The sequence below is a fragment of the Dreissena polymorpha genome, chromosome 14 (genome assembly GCF_020536995.1).
Source record: "Dreissena polymorpha isolate Duluth1 chromosome 14, UMN_Dpol_1.0, whole genome shotgun sequence".
NCBI lineage: Eukaryota > Metazoa > Mollusca > Bivalvia > Myida > Dreissenidae > Dreissena > Dreissena polymorpha.
This window is the reverse complement of record NC_068368.1, coordinates 72,135,625-72,150,523: the sequence shown is the minus strand read 5'-3', so window position 1 is coordinate 72,150,523 and position 14,899 is coordinate 72,135,625. Positions and strand designations below refer to the sequence as shown.

The 14,899-nt window shown below is 33.5% G+C and overlaps 1 protein-coding gene across 1 annotated transcript; it reads right to left on the bottom strand.

Moving 5' to 3' along the window:
• Positions 1–373: 373 nt before the first annotated feature.
• LOC127857173 (uncharacterized) lies at positions 374–8,945 on the bottom strand. The gene is made up of 14 exons (XM_052393592.1): positions 8,829–8,945; positions 8,479–8,562; positions 7,789–8,163; positions 7,495–7,577; positions 7,083–7,146; positions 6,590–6,772; positions 5,206–5,457; positions 4,661–4,985; positions 4,384–4,533; positions 4,071–4,242; positions 3,769–3,956; positions 3,290–3,659; positions 2,895–3,042; positions 374–2,134 (listed from the first exon to the last, which is right to left on the bottom strand). Exons 7-14 carry the CDS (start codon positions 5,394–5,396, stop codon positions 1,960–1,962), a joined length of 1,719 nt encoding a protein of 572 aa, XP_052249552.1. The 5' UTR covers positions 5,397–5,457; positions 6,590–6,772; positions 7,083–7,146; positions 7,495–7,577; positions 7,789–8,163; positions 8,479–8,562; positions 8,829–8,945; the 3' UTR covers positions 374–1,959.
• Between the last annotated feature and the right edge of the window lie 5,954 nt (positions 8,946–14,899).

The window sequence follows — 14,899 nt, the reverse complement described above, 5'->3', positions numbered from 1 at the left end:
GAAGCAAAAATTAGGAATAGGATGTGACGTTAACAAACACCATTTTTGTATTCCACATGTAACCAATCGCCGTGTTTTTATAATAGACTAAGGCCAAATGTTTTTCGTATATTCAGGTTAACTGATGAGATATCAGAAATGAACATGTATACTGTCTTCTTAATGTTATACGTGCTCCATATTACATTTTAATTAGTATGGAATGGACGATGCATGAAAAAAATGTATGCGTTAGTCAATCAATCACAATTTGAGGCAGTTATTCAATAAATCAACACAGTTTAAATACACATAATTTTCCTTTTACCATATTGTTTATAGTCTTTAAACATTTAACGAAAACACGAACATTGATATGATTATATACCCTGAATTACTTTGCTTTTTTGTTGTATTATTAATAACTACGTGTCGATTCATTAGAATCTAGGCATCGACAACTGCGTGCGTATGGTACAAGAATGAAATTAAGACAACCCCATTTGTATATGTTAGGACTTTATTTCTTATTACTTGAAAGTGCACGAAAAACCAAACACAGGACACAGGTTATTGTTAATAAATGGTGTGTTTCACTCAACAGTCTACATGTGATAAGTGCACATATTGTCAACAACACAAAACTATATACAAAATGGCCCCATGTACAAAATAAAAGAATGTTAAATTTTTCCAAAATACACCTGTGTCTTCATAAAGATGAAATATAACTTATTATAATTGATTGAAATTTAAAGTAACATTAATACTCAAAATCAACGAATATTAACCCAATGAAAAAACAGTGTTCCGTATTGCAATAGCCAACATTTCAACGCTAGATGTGGTATGGTAACATAGATTTTTCAATGAGATCAAATTGCTCGTTTTTGTGTGTCACAATATATTCCATTTTAATATCTAGTCATACGAAACACCAATATTAACTCGGTACACGAGCATGTGTTTAATATTTTATCCAGCATAACACAAAACAAAAAGAAAATTTTGTATCTTTTTTAAACTATGTTACCAGAGCACATCTAGCGTTGAAATTAATGATGAATAATAACAAAATATACCGGTATTTTCATATAGATTACATATAACACATTTTAAGAGATTTATCCACGAAAGAAACAATCGATTCGTTTAAATGACAATGAGTAGTTTATCCCGTCATCAGGAATACATGTTGTTATTGTCTAAAAAGAGGGCGATATAACATTGCACATCATAATTACCATGTTTTATCAAATGTGAGCAGCATTTCAATACACGAGAGTTACAAAGCAAAACCTACTATATACATTATGTAAATGTTCAATGAATACGGAACCGTTTGCAACATAAAGTACATGCTTGTACGACAAATCCGGATATACAAGGTTCATAATTAAGTCAGTTTTAACATGATTTGAACTTAAGCATTATTTATTGAAGTAAATGTTAAATTAAAAAAAAAAGATAAAACAACAATACAATTGTAAAAAAACAAACCTAAAACACATCTACAAAACGAAAAGAAAAAACAAAACAAAACTCACTAATAATATTACAAATAAACAATGTCATTGCTATTTTACATGTCTACTTTTACCAGCATGAACGTGTTAATTTGTAAATGTTTTTAGTAAAGGCGATTATTTATTATAAGACAAACACTCATACCTATCAACTAACAAAATAGCTAATACTATTAACTGTTCGAGACATGATTTCTATTGAACTTTTCCGTTGTAACTTAAAATAAATGTGTCTGCAAACCAAGTATCCTATATTTGAGATAGTAATAGTGTTCGTGTGGTGCCTTCTGTTGTTTTTATATTATTTGCATGGTTTGGTCTTCTATTGTTATGATTCATATCTCTCAATCATGAAATCCGATGGAGAGCGGTTACTGGTCGTTCAATCATGGTGTTCGTTTGAGCTGTGTGTGACCTTTCTCTAATGGGGTTCGACAAGGCGGATACTGTTCATTCAGTCGCTTGACATTGAAGGACCGATTCGATTCCTCCGTTGTCTTTCTGACGATTCTGGCAATTCAGATACGAATCCATCGCCTTCAACATGCATGGGTGCAACCTTTGATGAAAACTTACCAGGGTCTAAACGCAGCTTGGCAGGAGTAGACTCATAAAGACCGGCATCAATCCTGTTAAAATAAATTGTCCCATGAAGCACTTTTATACGATTAGTTATTAATTAACACAACATAGTTCATTGTAGTGTTCAGCTCGGCCAATCATTTCCTATTTATAGCCTGACCTTCAATTTGTTTATTACAAAGCAGTATGTTAATAGTATCAAGATGAATTCTATCGTTTATTAAGCATACCAATACAACTTTAGTATTGGTCCGAATAGTAATTTGCATGCTGATATAGGTATAGACCAAGTAAGCTAATTTCAATAAAATATTTCTGTAATTTTAACATGACATTGATTAATCGTTCTTGTAACAAAGATCAACATTGGCGCTTTAAAACAACGATGTCGGCCTTTAAAGATCATATTTGAGCATAGACACGTATTACACCATTTTAGAATCAATTTAATTTAGAATCAGTCTGCAGCATAATCGTACTTTTTCAAACAAGAGTGCCCGATTTTCAATAACTTCACAATATATCTCAAACTCACGGTTTTTGTTTGTTTGCAAAAAAATAATTGAAATAAATCACAATTTGTTTATACTAAAACGATCATATTAGTACACTATTAAGACATTCACAACTTCGAAATGACAAAAGTTTTGATTGATTAATTGATTGATTTATTTTAATATATAATTTCAATTTCACGTAAATTTCAAGAAAAAAAAGTATTTAAAGACACAATTACAATGTGTACTCATATAACCATTGTTTTACAAAGAAATTTAACATGAATGTAAATATATTGATTTAAAATACCTTGCTTGAACGGTTCTATTTGTATTTTGTTTCTTCACAACCAGAACACAAACAATTATTACTCCAACGAGCACCAATACTCCGGCCGCTATACCAATGGCGATGCCTAGCATGCTTCGTTTCACGTTTTTACTGCTTCCATGGCACACTTGCGAAAAAAAAACACTTACATTTACTACAATGAACAATATATATTATATATATATATATATATATATATATATATATATATATATATATATATATATATATATATATATATATATATATATATATATATATATATATATATATATATATATATATATATATATATATAGTTATAGTTATAGTTATAGTTATAGTTATAGTTATATTGTTTATTACTTACTTACACATATAAAATTCATTCTTACCGTGTGTCCATTCAAATGTAGATGACGCAGGCTTGCATTCCATACACGAATCATCTCCAGGCGTCTCTTCCACAACACATCTTCCTTCGATATAACAGTACCGAGGTTTCAAAATCATGACCGTGTTTCCAGCGGAATCCTCAAAAAAGTCTTGACAGGTGCCATCCAAAACAACAACTTTAGAAGGGCTGCAAAAGTTCACTGCATCATTACTAACTGAAATCTGATACATGGTTGCATTGATTGTTTGTGTCGACCTCTTTCGTCGTCGTTTGGCATCCTGAACAGGCGCGCACACTTCGTTAAGGTCGTTGTATACGCATGCAAGGCTTAACGACTGTGATAGTGTGAAGACATTATTTTCATTTGTCTGAAAATACATAATTATTGGTAAGTCATATTATGAAACAAGGAAACAAATCTAAACTATGTATCAACTCAACCGGTCATATTTGATGTCCAATATGTGTATAGCATACCTCATATATAATCACGTTACAAATGGCGGTCTCGACAAAGCCGTCACCAACTATCGGAATGCAGTCACAGATATCCCCTTTACCGGTATCACAGGTCCCATTGTTTCCGAGTTCTTGCAACGTAGGTGGTTTTGAGAGCTCAATAAAGCAGAGGTCCGTACCATAACCGTCAAAGCAGTGGCATGTACCTGAATAATTATTGTTATCAATATAATAGTTCTTCTATTTCGATAAAATAGACATTATTATAACCAAGACCTCTATTAATGTTCCACTTGATTTGATTGAAATCATGTTCATACCTTCAATGCATTTTCCATTACTGCTACAATTAGACGGACAAGAATTATCCTTCACCAGTTTGACTATTTCTGGAAACACTTCAAATATAGTTTCATTTTTCTGAATTTCCATTTGAAGTGCCTGTGTCTGTGCATCGCAATGAGCAGTAACCCACTCTGAATTCCCTGTCATCTAAACAACGCATTAAACGATATTTACAAACAATGTACACAATGAGAGACGAGGTATTAAACGTTCATCGTATCATAAAAAATGAAATCGGTTATTACAATTAAAATATAAATATCTAGTTAAAAATATAAACTTTCTTACCACCATGTCAAATGCACAGTCTTCTAGGGTTTTCTCAAGGTCCGTATCAATCTGATCCTTTGCAGCCTGCACACTCGCACAACTTAGGAATGCTTCGTCACAATACGGACGTGCTTCTTCGGCGCTCATATTCGCAGTCGTAGTCCCTCGCTTTAAGACATATTGAAATTTAATTTGTTATACAAAGAATGAAAGGTCTATATTTTGAAACGTGAATACACATCCTGATAAATTATTAAATTCATAGAAATGTAATCTCAGGCAGAAATCCTATTACCTTGCTGCGTATATGTAGAACCGTATTATACCAGGCCTTTGTCATTTTTTCGAGACGCTGCTTCAAATGATTTTCTACAACGTGTTTCTTAACTTTACTATCCGCACCTCTCTTATCTCTGAATACCAGAAGGGTACCAGTTATCAGTTGTCCTCGTCTCAAAACTGGATTTTTACAAGAATCGTCCTCGTGCTTTGAGCAGACGGACTGAAAGTTGTTAGCTGGTATACCAGGACAAATGCAATACGTTTGATCCCGATTCCATGGCAACGTATTCTCGTAGACAACCGGATTAAGCAAGCTCTCCTCCCTTTTGTGAGTAAGGCTTGAAACAGAAAATATCACAGATCTTGCAAACAGACGCCAATAATAAAATTACATTAACCTTTTTTAAGCTATCCTCAAGATAATACTAAATATATACTACGACTAATTGCGCATATTTTGACGTTCAAAGTGGAATATGCATACATCAGTAAACACACCTTCCGTAAAAAGAACACTATTTTGCTGGACATTTGCAATGGAAAGATAAAACAACATACTCCCATGAGAAAGAAAATTCATCCGGGTACACAGCCCAAGGCCAGACTCTGTCAGAATTATCCGAACTTGGTGTCCACAAAGTACCGCTGTCTCGCATAATAAAATCATCGACTGGATTGCCGTTATAATTTCCACACAATCCTTCAACCTGATTGAAATCATGTGGTGACGGATAAATGTCAACATTCATTACGTAGTTACCCCCATGTCATCAAGTATATGTTCACAGACATGCCGGTGGGCAGGATAATCTAGAATTGCAATATCATGATAGATAATACAGATATATGTATGCGTCATTATACTCATTAATACACCTTTCTAAATATAACGCATAGAGCGCATTGCGCAAACACATTTGTATATTTAATGAAAACGTACTTACGCTTGTTAATTATACTTCTTTTTAATAAAGTATGATGAATAGAATTTCTGTTTTTGATATGTATAGAATGTTTGAAACTACTCTTGAATATGAAAACTACTTAGATTTATTGTCCAAGAGTCTACGTTTATACTTTGGGAAATGAAGGGCTTCTGTGCATATATTGAGTATTCAGACTGGAAGATACGCACGGAACAATATCCCCGGTTGAGAACGTGTTTGCCTTTGTTGTAATTAACGGGATATAGAGGATAATTCAATTTTATTGGTGTTTGTTCATGTTTTTCTACGGCAAAAAAAATCATTTAACGTTTTTATTACATTAATCCATGTGTTGTTAAGTTCCTTAGTTTATTAGCATTAACGTGTTAATTTGAAATATTAAACGTATGTAAATACGTAAAGGAAGCATTACCTCTACGAAATACTATTTTAAATACCTTTTCTTGAAATAATATTTTTATGTAATTCCCTTGAAAAAAGTGTGTATATCACTTTGCAGTCACTGATAGTATTTGAATAATTATTATACATACAAAATCAATAAGACGTAATTGTTTGTGCTTCCTTCCTTAAAAATTGTTATGTTTCTCCTGTTCAAAATCGTAATTGTTGTTTGTTTCTATTTTGTGTGGAAATTTTATTGAATTTAGTTCTAATGTTTCATTGAACTTACTAACATATGTACATAATAATATTGTTTGTGTTAACTTCTATAGTATACTGACACGTGACATTACTTTATTTATATTTATATGCATAAAAGACGATGAACTTATGTATAAGTCTTAATAAACTGTCTATTCTTTTCTGCTCTAACAATGGTGTTTTTGCCATTTAAATTACTTTCTTATAATATGATGTAACAAGTAATTTATACAAGTAAACTGTATGTTTATATTATTATCAGACCCAAACGTTTACTAGAAAAATCAGTAACAAAGTCCAAGATTAAGTGAAACGATTTCAGGATAATATAAATCAGCTCGTACACAAACCTTATATTCCGAAGAACTTTCTCGGTACACTTTCAGTGCTTGATCCTTATTGGATAGATATTTTGTTAGGTGTCCGCTGCAATGGTTTATGGTGAATATATCACCTCCGGCTCTTACATTAACGGCGCAAGCACATGTTGGTATTGGACCCCAATTGGAACAAGGCTGTGTTATCATGTCGACCTAGAATGATGATTGAAAGCAAGTTAAAACAATACTTTAATATAGTAAGTGGAACAAAACAGGCATAACAAGAATGATCGTATGATCGCATGGTCGTCCGTATGTACAAGGCGAATGTTTTTGTTTTAAATAAAATCGACCCATTAAGAATAATGAATTCGAAAAAAGGTATATGTTTGGAAAATGATCTCTTTTTACATCCATTAACGCCGCTCAAACATTGCCACATTTAACCATGCTATAGGCAGTTTTTGCCGGGCATTAATTAAATGCAAACATAAAATGAAATTTTAAACTAAAACGATCTTACTTCGATGGGATATTTCTTGTGACGGACGAGGATGAATTCGCCGGAATTTTGGTTTTCGTACCAGCTAAACAGAAAACATTAGCAGGTCAATGCTAAAATATAAATGACTTTGAAAATACACAAACCAAGACTTCTAAAGTAATACAAATGTACTATCAGTTTGTGTTGTTGCAATACGAGATTATCACTAGACTGTATAACAATAAATTGGGTTATGAACGTTTGTTGGATTGAAGACGACCTCATTTTCCCTAACAGTTATGTTTGCTTCATCAAACGTTTCTAAACCGTTTTGTTAGCATATTATTAAGCCTTGAAGAAACTAGTTTTCTTACATAAACTTTCAAACGAGTCACGTTAGAAGAATTTTAATATAACTTTATCAGATACATAAGACCACACATATACATACCGTCCATCAAAAGTCCCCATATGCGGATCGACGTGAGAATAGCAAGGACTATGTTGAATCAAATGGTCATCAGTTACATGTACCTACAAACAATTAACACACAATACGTACAATACTTAACAATAACTTTCAGATACATATTTATGTTTACGAGCGTTATTTTTGCATTGGTTTTAAGTGTATATGAACAAATGAAAACATTCGTAATAATTTATAAAGAAAATATTGGTGTGGTACTTCCCGTCGACTTGCAAATTTGCAACAAAAAAGTAAAAAAATTCTAAAAGGAAATACTTCTATTGTGATGGTAAACCCTTGCCAAAGGTTCTTTAGATTGTCGTCCGAGAATGTTCTGAGCTTCAACTCAAAATCCCTTTTTAAGTTATAATTATTGTTGTTTTTTGCGAGTATTGTTATTGTTGTTTCATATTTCGGTAAAGCAAAAGTCTCCATGTCAGTTTTGGTTGACCCTTCTATACGGCCACCGCAAGTATCACCGTGCAACACTGCAATTGTCGAATCCATGCAATCATAGGGGTCAGATGGGTCATGTAGAAGGTACTGAAGTTGACAGTCTCTGGACTTTGTACCACAACCAAACGGAACATACAGATTTACAGTAAATGACGCACTTTGTCCTCGCGAAAATGTAATTGATGTCGATGAAATCTGTAATAATACATTAATTATTAATTGTCTATATAATTGTAGAACATAGCACTTGCGCACTACTTTCATGTCAGACAAAATATGCAGTTTTAAATAAATAGCTATGCGGTACAGTAGATGTATGTGCGCATATATAACAGATGGTTCACCATTGATAAGTGAAGATAAAGGTCTGATTAGTTACGTACGATTTTATGACAGCTTCACGTTTGTTCAACCACTCCTTGTAAAACTTAAGATATTTTTCGCTTTTATAAATCAGATAAATACTACCAACATTACTAGATTACAATCCATCTAACCAAATATACTTACTGTCATTGGTACAAATTCGTTACTTTCCACAGTCTTAAGTTTAAATGTACCGCTTTCGTTGTAGGCAGATACTTGACATCGCAACTAGAAGTAGTGATAACTTGTTTATTATCACGAATACGATCGATCACAAAGTATTGCATAACACTTTTGAATGCGAATATGAAATAGAATCATTTGATGTTGAAGCATGTTAAAATATATCTAATTTAAACATTCCTTAATGTTTAATGATACCATTTGAAAACGTGATTCCAATATCCCTCTTATATAACCGTGTTTTCAAGAACAAAGTAATAGTAATCAAGAATGTAAATGATTATATGCTGTGAATTAACATGTATATTTACCTTTGAGTCGAACTGAAATACCGTAGCGTTTATATTGTAGAGTTCGACGTCCTTTAATACTGACGCTTCTGATGCTTTGGGCGAGTCTAATATGTCGGTAGAATAAATCTCTTCGCCATGTAGATACCTTTTTTATTTGTGGTAAATATATTTGATTTAATCATGTAACCCATGAATATTTACTGATCTTGTTTAAAACATTGGTTTAAACTTGGTACAAAAAGTTTTACATTTAACACAATATAATGTTCTTCAAAAAAGTTGAACAAGTACTTTTAAGTAATATGCGAATTACCAACTATGTCTGCATACCATTTGACCTGGTAAAAGAATCCATAATCTATACTGTAGTCACATCGGAAAATCGCAAAGTGTTCGTCATGTTCAATATACTGAGCAACAAAAATGTCAACTCTGTTGAGATATAAAATCCCTGGTTCTGAAAACAAAAACAAAATAAATTTTAATATTCCAGTTGAAATATTTACATACATATGGCTATAATTAAATGTAATTTAACAAGCAACACAAAACTTACGTTTTAGTATACACTCAGCATCGTTCATCTCATATTTGTCGCCACAAACGCAAACACGTGGTTTAGCAATATCACAAATAGCGCCTGTGACCAGCCCACATTCGCTATCGGTGAGACAGAAACTTCCGAGTCCTGTTTGTATCCAATTAACAGTTAGAGTTTAACATAACTGCAAGCATTTCTAAATTTCACAACGTAAACATTTAAATACATTAACAGGAGAAACGAATAAATAAATGGTGTTCCTTTACAATGTACGTTATTGAACTAAGATTGTATAATGCTATTTATTTTAACTAACTCAGAATTGTAGCATTAAATGGGTTGTATGTACATTTTGTTACAATGAAAATTTAATTTTAGGATACAACATATGCATTTCATAAGAGAAAAAATTTAATTGTATAATACTTTATTGAGTACACGTGTAAATGTAACCCATAAAGGTTTTCAGAACACAATCTATTACACAATTCAGCCATACCTTTGCTTTTACATAAACCATTTGTTATGTCAAGCTCCGATGTTACCGAACATGTGCATGCATTGTTGAGGCATTTCGCATGTGCTATACCACCACAACCATGGTCGTCAGTGCAGCCTTAATGAATATGTAAATTGAGGTTAACAAGAAATCAATCTTAGTCTAAAGGGATACTGTCTTGTACTCTGTGTATACTCAATGTATCCAGCTTTAAGTAGCACTTAGCTAGTAATTCACTACAAATGGATTACTCCTGCGGTAAAATAATGACACTAGTAGCTAATCGGAACCTGATCATTGAATACGTACGTTTCTGTACACACGCGCAATTAGAAGCCGTATGCGTGCTTGCGCAGGAACACTTCTCCGTAACAGCATCACAAAACACTTCACCAGAAATGTCCTGGCAATTCTTTGAGCCCGGTTCGCAAGCATCCCCCGGCTCTGTAAATCATTTTATACTTTCACCGTCGTGTATCATGAAATTAAAAATGCTTAACGCTCAACATGAATTTACGACCAGGATTTTGTTCATGCATTTCTTACAATTTATTGACACATTTAAGACAACAAATTATACAATTTAAGAATCATTTGAAATAATTAAATAATTATCTCCGTGGTAAAATTACACGTTACTACCTTTAGGTACGCAGGCGTTTCCATCCAACTTTCTGGTGTCGTCACATACACACATGTTCCTTTCGGAGTCACATTTTGCATTTTTCACAAAGGTACAGGCTTCGTCAACATAACAGGTGTCTCCAATTCCTATAACAGTGTTTATAATATGATAATATGTTGATAATAAATATAATTGATTTTGAGATTTTGTTTTTAATAAGCGTGGTAAGCCAACCCATAAAAATACACTAGCAATAACTTGTTAACGGTAGACTGGACAAGGCTTATATACCTCTGCTCTTGCATTCCCCCGTTGTTGTATTGAGTACCGCTGCGATTGAACACGTACATGTCCCATTCCTGCATTCACCGTTGGAAATAAGTTTGCAAGGTGAAGGGTCGGAAAATGTGCATGCTGAAAGCGTTAATTACACAAACACTTATTACAACTAGCGGTTCGTGTCATACAAACACACACCCACATACAATTCTACTTTTAGCTCTACAAAGGCAATGCATAGTTTGTATACATGTTTGTAACTTGGAGTTCTTAAAGACCAGAATAAATGATTTCGCTTGCAGCTATTTGGAATACGTTTAGTAGTTATACTGATACAAGTGTATTATATCTCTGTAATCTGACCACTTCAGGCTGTGGTCTGCGTCCTCTGAGAGGTTTCATATTGTTTAAATAGTTTCCGTGGTAATAAGTACATTATATACATATTTATTTTATGCTTTCCGATGGTTTTAGAGAAATGTCAGTGAATTAAAACAGATATTTCCATGTTTCAAAAAGTGAAAAATAACAGTGAAAATTATCGATAATTGTCATTGTTGGACCGGAATTATATTTAGATATCTTTGTCTTCCCAATCGTAACGCCCAATGTTACCAAGTATGATTACTCTGCATTGAATGTTTATAAACACATACTGTTAAATTCCCTTGAACATACATTTAATAATATTCCGGGGTGCCCAAAGGGGAATGATATTATCCGGAATGGCGAAAATACAAAAACTTTAATTTGTAAGCATGGCATATACAGAAACGTTGTTGAATTTGGTTAAATATCGATTTTAATTCACTCATGATCATAGAGAAATATATTTCCCCGAGTGGCGCAATCATTTTCTCTGATCACTCGTGAATTAAAACCAATATTTTACCAAACCCAACAAAAATCCTCTATATAAAACAGGTCCTTACATATCGTTTGACATTTTCCTCCGACCACTTGCCATGTGTCATAGCAACTGCATTGCTTTGTCTTTGGGCTGCAAATAGCGTCACCTTGAATGTTGTCACAGTCGTCCCCACCAGGTGTGCATAAGTCCCCTGGAGCTAAAACCGCATGCCATAGTATATTTATCTTAAACGGTTCACATTACACAATACAAGTAATGGTTTTTATTTGACAGCAAATCACGAGATAAATGCAAAACGGTCTGATTTATTACAACGGTTTATATTCAATCATGGGATAACTTTATTTGACATAATTGATAAATACAGCAATATCAAACCTTTAGGTGCGCATTTTCCATTACTGAATTTGAACTGCCTATCACATACGCATGTGTTGGTTTTTTGGTAATCGCATGCTGCACCGGTGATATGTTTGCAATCGACTTCAGATGTGCAATTACTACCGATTCCTGAAAAAACATATCATACACACATAACTATTTTTGAACAAGGTTATGTTTTATAAATTAACAAAACTTCACTGCTCCAATAATGAACAACGCGCTTGTCAACCCATATAGATAGTGTGTAGACAAATAATAAAAACTTCCAGGAAACATATACCTGAATACCATCGCTTATCTGTATAAGCAAATGCTATAATGCATTTACAATACTGGAAAATACAATCTATTTTTTAATTTATTTAATAATGTATTCATTTATTTATTTATATTAACTCATTTGTTTATTTTTTTATTCATTTATTAATTAATTATTTGTTTATTTATGTTTATATGATACCCACTCTTAATGTCGCATTTTCCATGTGTCGCATTTAGTTCAGCATAACTTGCACAGGAGCAAACATTGTCATTGCATATCGCAAAAGATATAGAGGAACATGTGTCATTTTGTTCTGCCATGGTACATCCTGAAAAATTGCTTTGAATATATTTATATGTTCAGTCACTACAATTTAACAAATTGGTTCACGATATAGCCATATTATATATTAACTTAACTAACATAATTATGTGTCAGGTGTTTAATATAATAACTAGTATGCATTATTTTATAAACTTAATAAAGGTGTCAATTATTAGTATAGCAATGTCCCCGTTTAAAAAAATGAATTGTTGACTTTATTGATCCACTTTCTTTTATTATATTATGTAATTAGCATACCTATTTGCGAGCAGGCACCGTTTGTTTCTTCAAAGGTGTCTGCGCATGTGCATTGCTTTGTCTTCGACTTGCAGAAGGCAACTCCGGGTACGCTTTCACATTGTATTTCGCCGGGAATACAATAGTCGCCGGGAACTTATAAATGAATAAAGAATCTATACACATGTACATGTATAACTTGTATCAATTGAAGGCATGGATAACAGGAATACCATTAACAAACGAATATCGTTTTATGTATAATGAGTACTTTTGAACGTTCAGAACTTCTGTCCTTAAACCACTAACAAACAGATGTATATTTAAAATATAAACCAGTATACGATCGACAGTTGTAGTTACACATGTAGAAACATAGGCGTTGGCATTAGAGACGTTTCAAGATGTTTCCGTGATCACAGGATATTTATCTGGATACGAACACTATAAAAATATGAAGGTGGAAAATGTAAAATGTGTTCTTAAAATGTTATAACAAAGCGATGAATAAACTAATATGTGTGACAAAGTAATTTAATTTCAAGGTAGAAAATGTGCAATAAATGATATCACGAAGATTTGGTGCGTTTTTTGCTAATGCGAAGAGTCGACGCAAAACGAAACGAAAAGTTCAAAATCTCGCTAATTCTTAGACGTAGTTGGATTAAATAAAAGGCAGATCGAAAACTTACAATATTAATTAAGGTCCATTGCTTGTGGAACATTCAAATGGGAGTCAACTAAATAAATGTAATGTAATATATGAGCGTTTAACCAGTAAAGTTGTTCGCATTTGGAGGCGCATACGGAAGACAACAGTACAAACAGACCACTTAAACTTTGTTGTGAACATGTCGAGGTTAAACAAACTCAAACTATTATTTGACTTATGTTTAAACATTCATAGTATGAGAAGACACTTGACATGAAGTATCATTTTCATTAATTCGTCGGAGTTTATATATGTCTTTTGAATCAAACCGGGAAGTCTTTGCAATACCTGGAAATATGCCTCCTCGGCTACATCAGTCAGGAAATTTACCTGCTGTCCTGTTGTAAGGACACAGTTTATAATCTCATTAACACACGACGATATATTCCTTTAGAAAGTGGGTAGATCGTTATGGTAGTTTAATTGTTTGATTACTTTTTACAGGGCTACGGACACTATAGTCAGATAAAACGAGGAAATTTATGAAACGCGTCAAAGTATGTGAGGAAGCAAAATGATCTGAGATAAAAGATCAATTTTGTTTTACATGTTTACGATAAATCAAGCAATCTCTGGTGGACTACAACAAAAAAGCGATGGACGATTTGGGCTGACCAGCCGATCAGACTGTGGTCTAGTTGCAGGAAAACGTCGCGAAACAACTGTCAGATGGTTGTTTCGGTGTTTATCGAGAGAACACCGACGAGCGCGCGCACATTCGGTCACTGAACGTATACAGTTAACATGCCAGTTTAATGCAACATGACTGAAAGATGTTACATTGCATTAAAGTGTCTTAACTCTACGGAATCCGGATAGTGCCATCTATAATCTCGCCTTCTTTCATCAAGGGCGACACACGATACACGACATTTTGTGCGACAGTCGCGGCGACGCACGATATATTTAACACGAAATATCGCCCTTGTGTAGGTAGCCCAAAAGGCGATATACCGTGTTAAATATATCGTGCGTCGCCGCAACTGTCGCGCAAGATATCGTGCGTCACCGCGACTGACGTTAACGTAACACGTACATGTAGCCAATCAACTAATGGGTAGAATGATACCTGCGAATGACGTAGGTGTTGCATGCATTATAGTTAGCATAAGCAGTATTATTAGAGCGTGCGAAACGCCTTTCTTTTCCTTGGAGGTAAACAGAGGTAGGCTTAAAACTTTAACCATCGTATGAGCCTGAGCAGTGTATTGTTAAGGTGTTTAAAACAAACATCCATAAATCGAAAGTAATGATAATATAGATCAGTATTATAATCGTAATCACTTTTCGGTCTTATATAACATACTACCATTCATCAGGAAAATCAATTAAAGCATATGTAAATGTACCTCGAT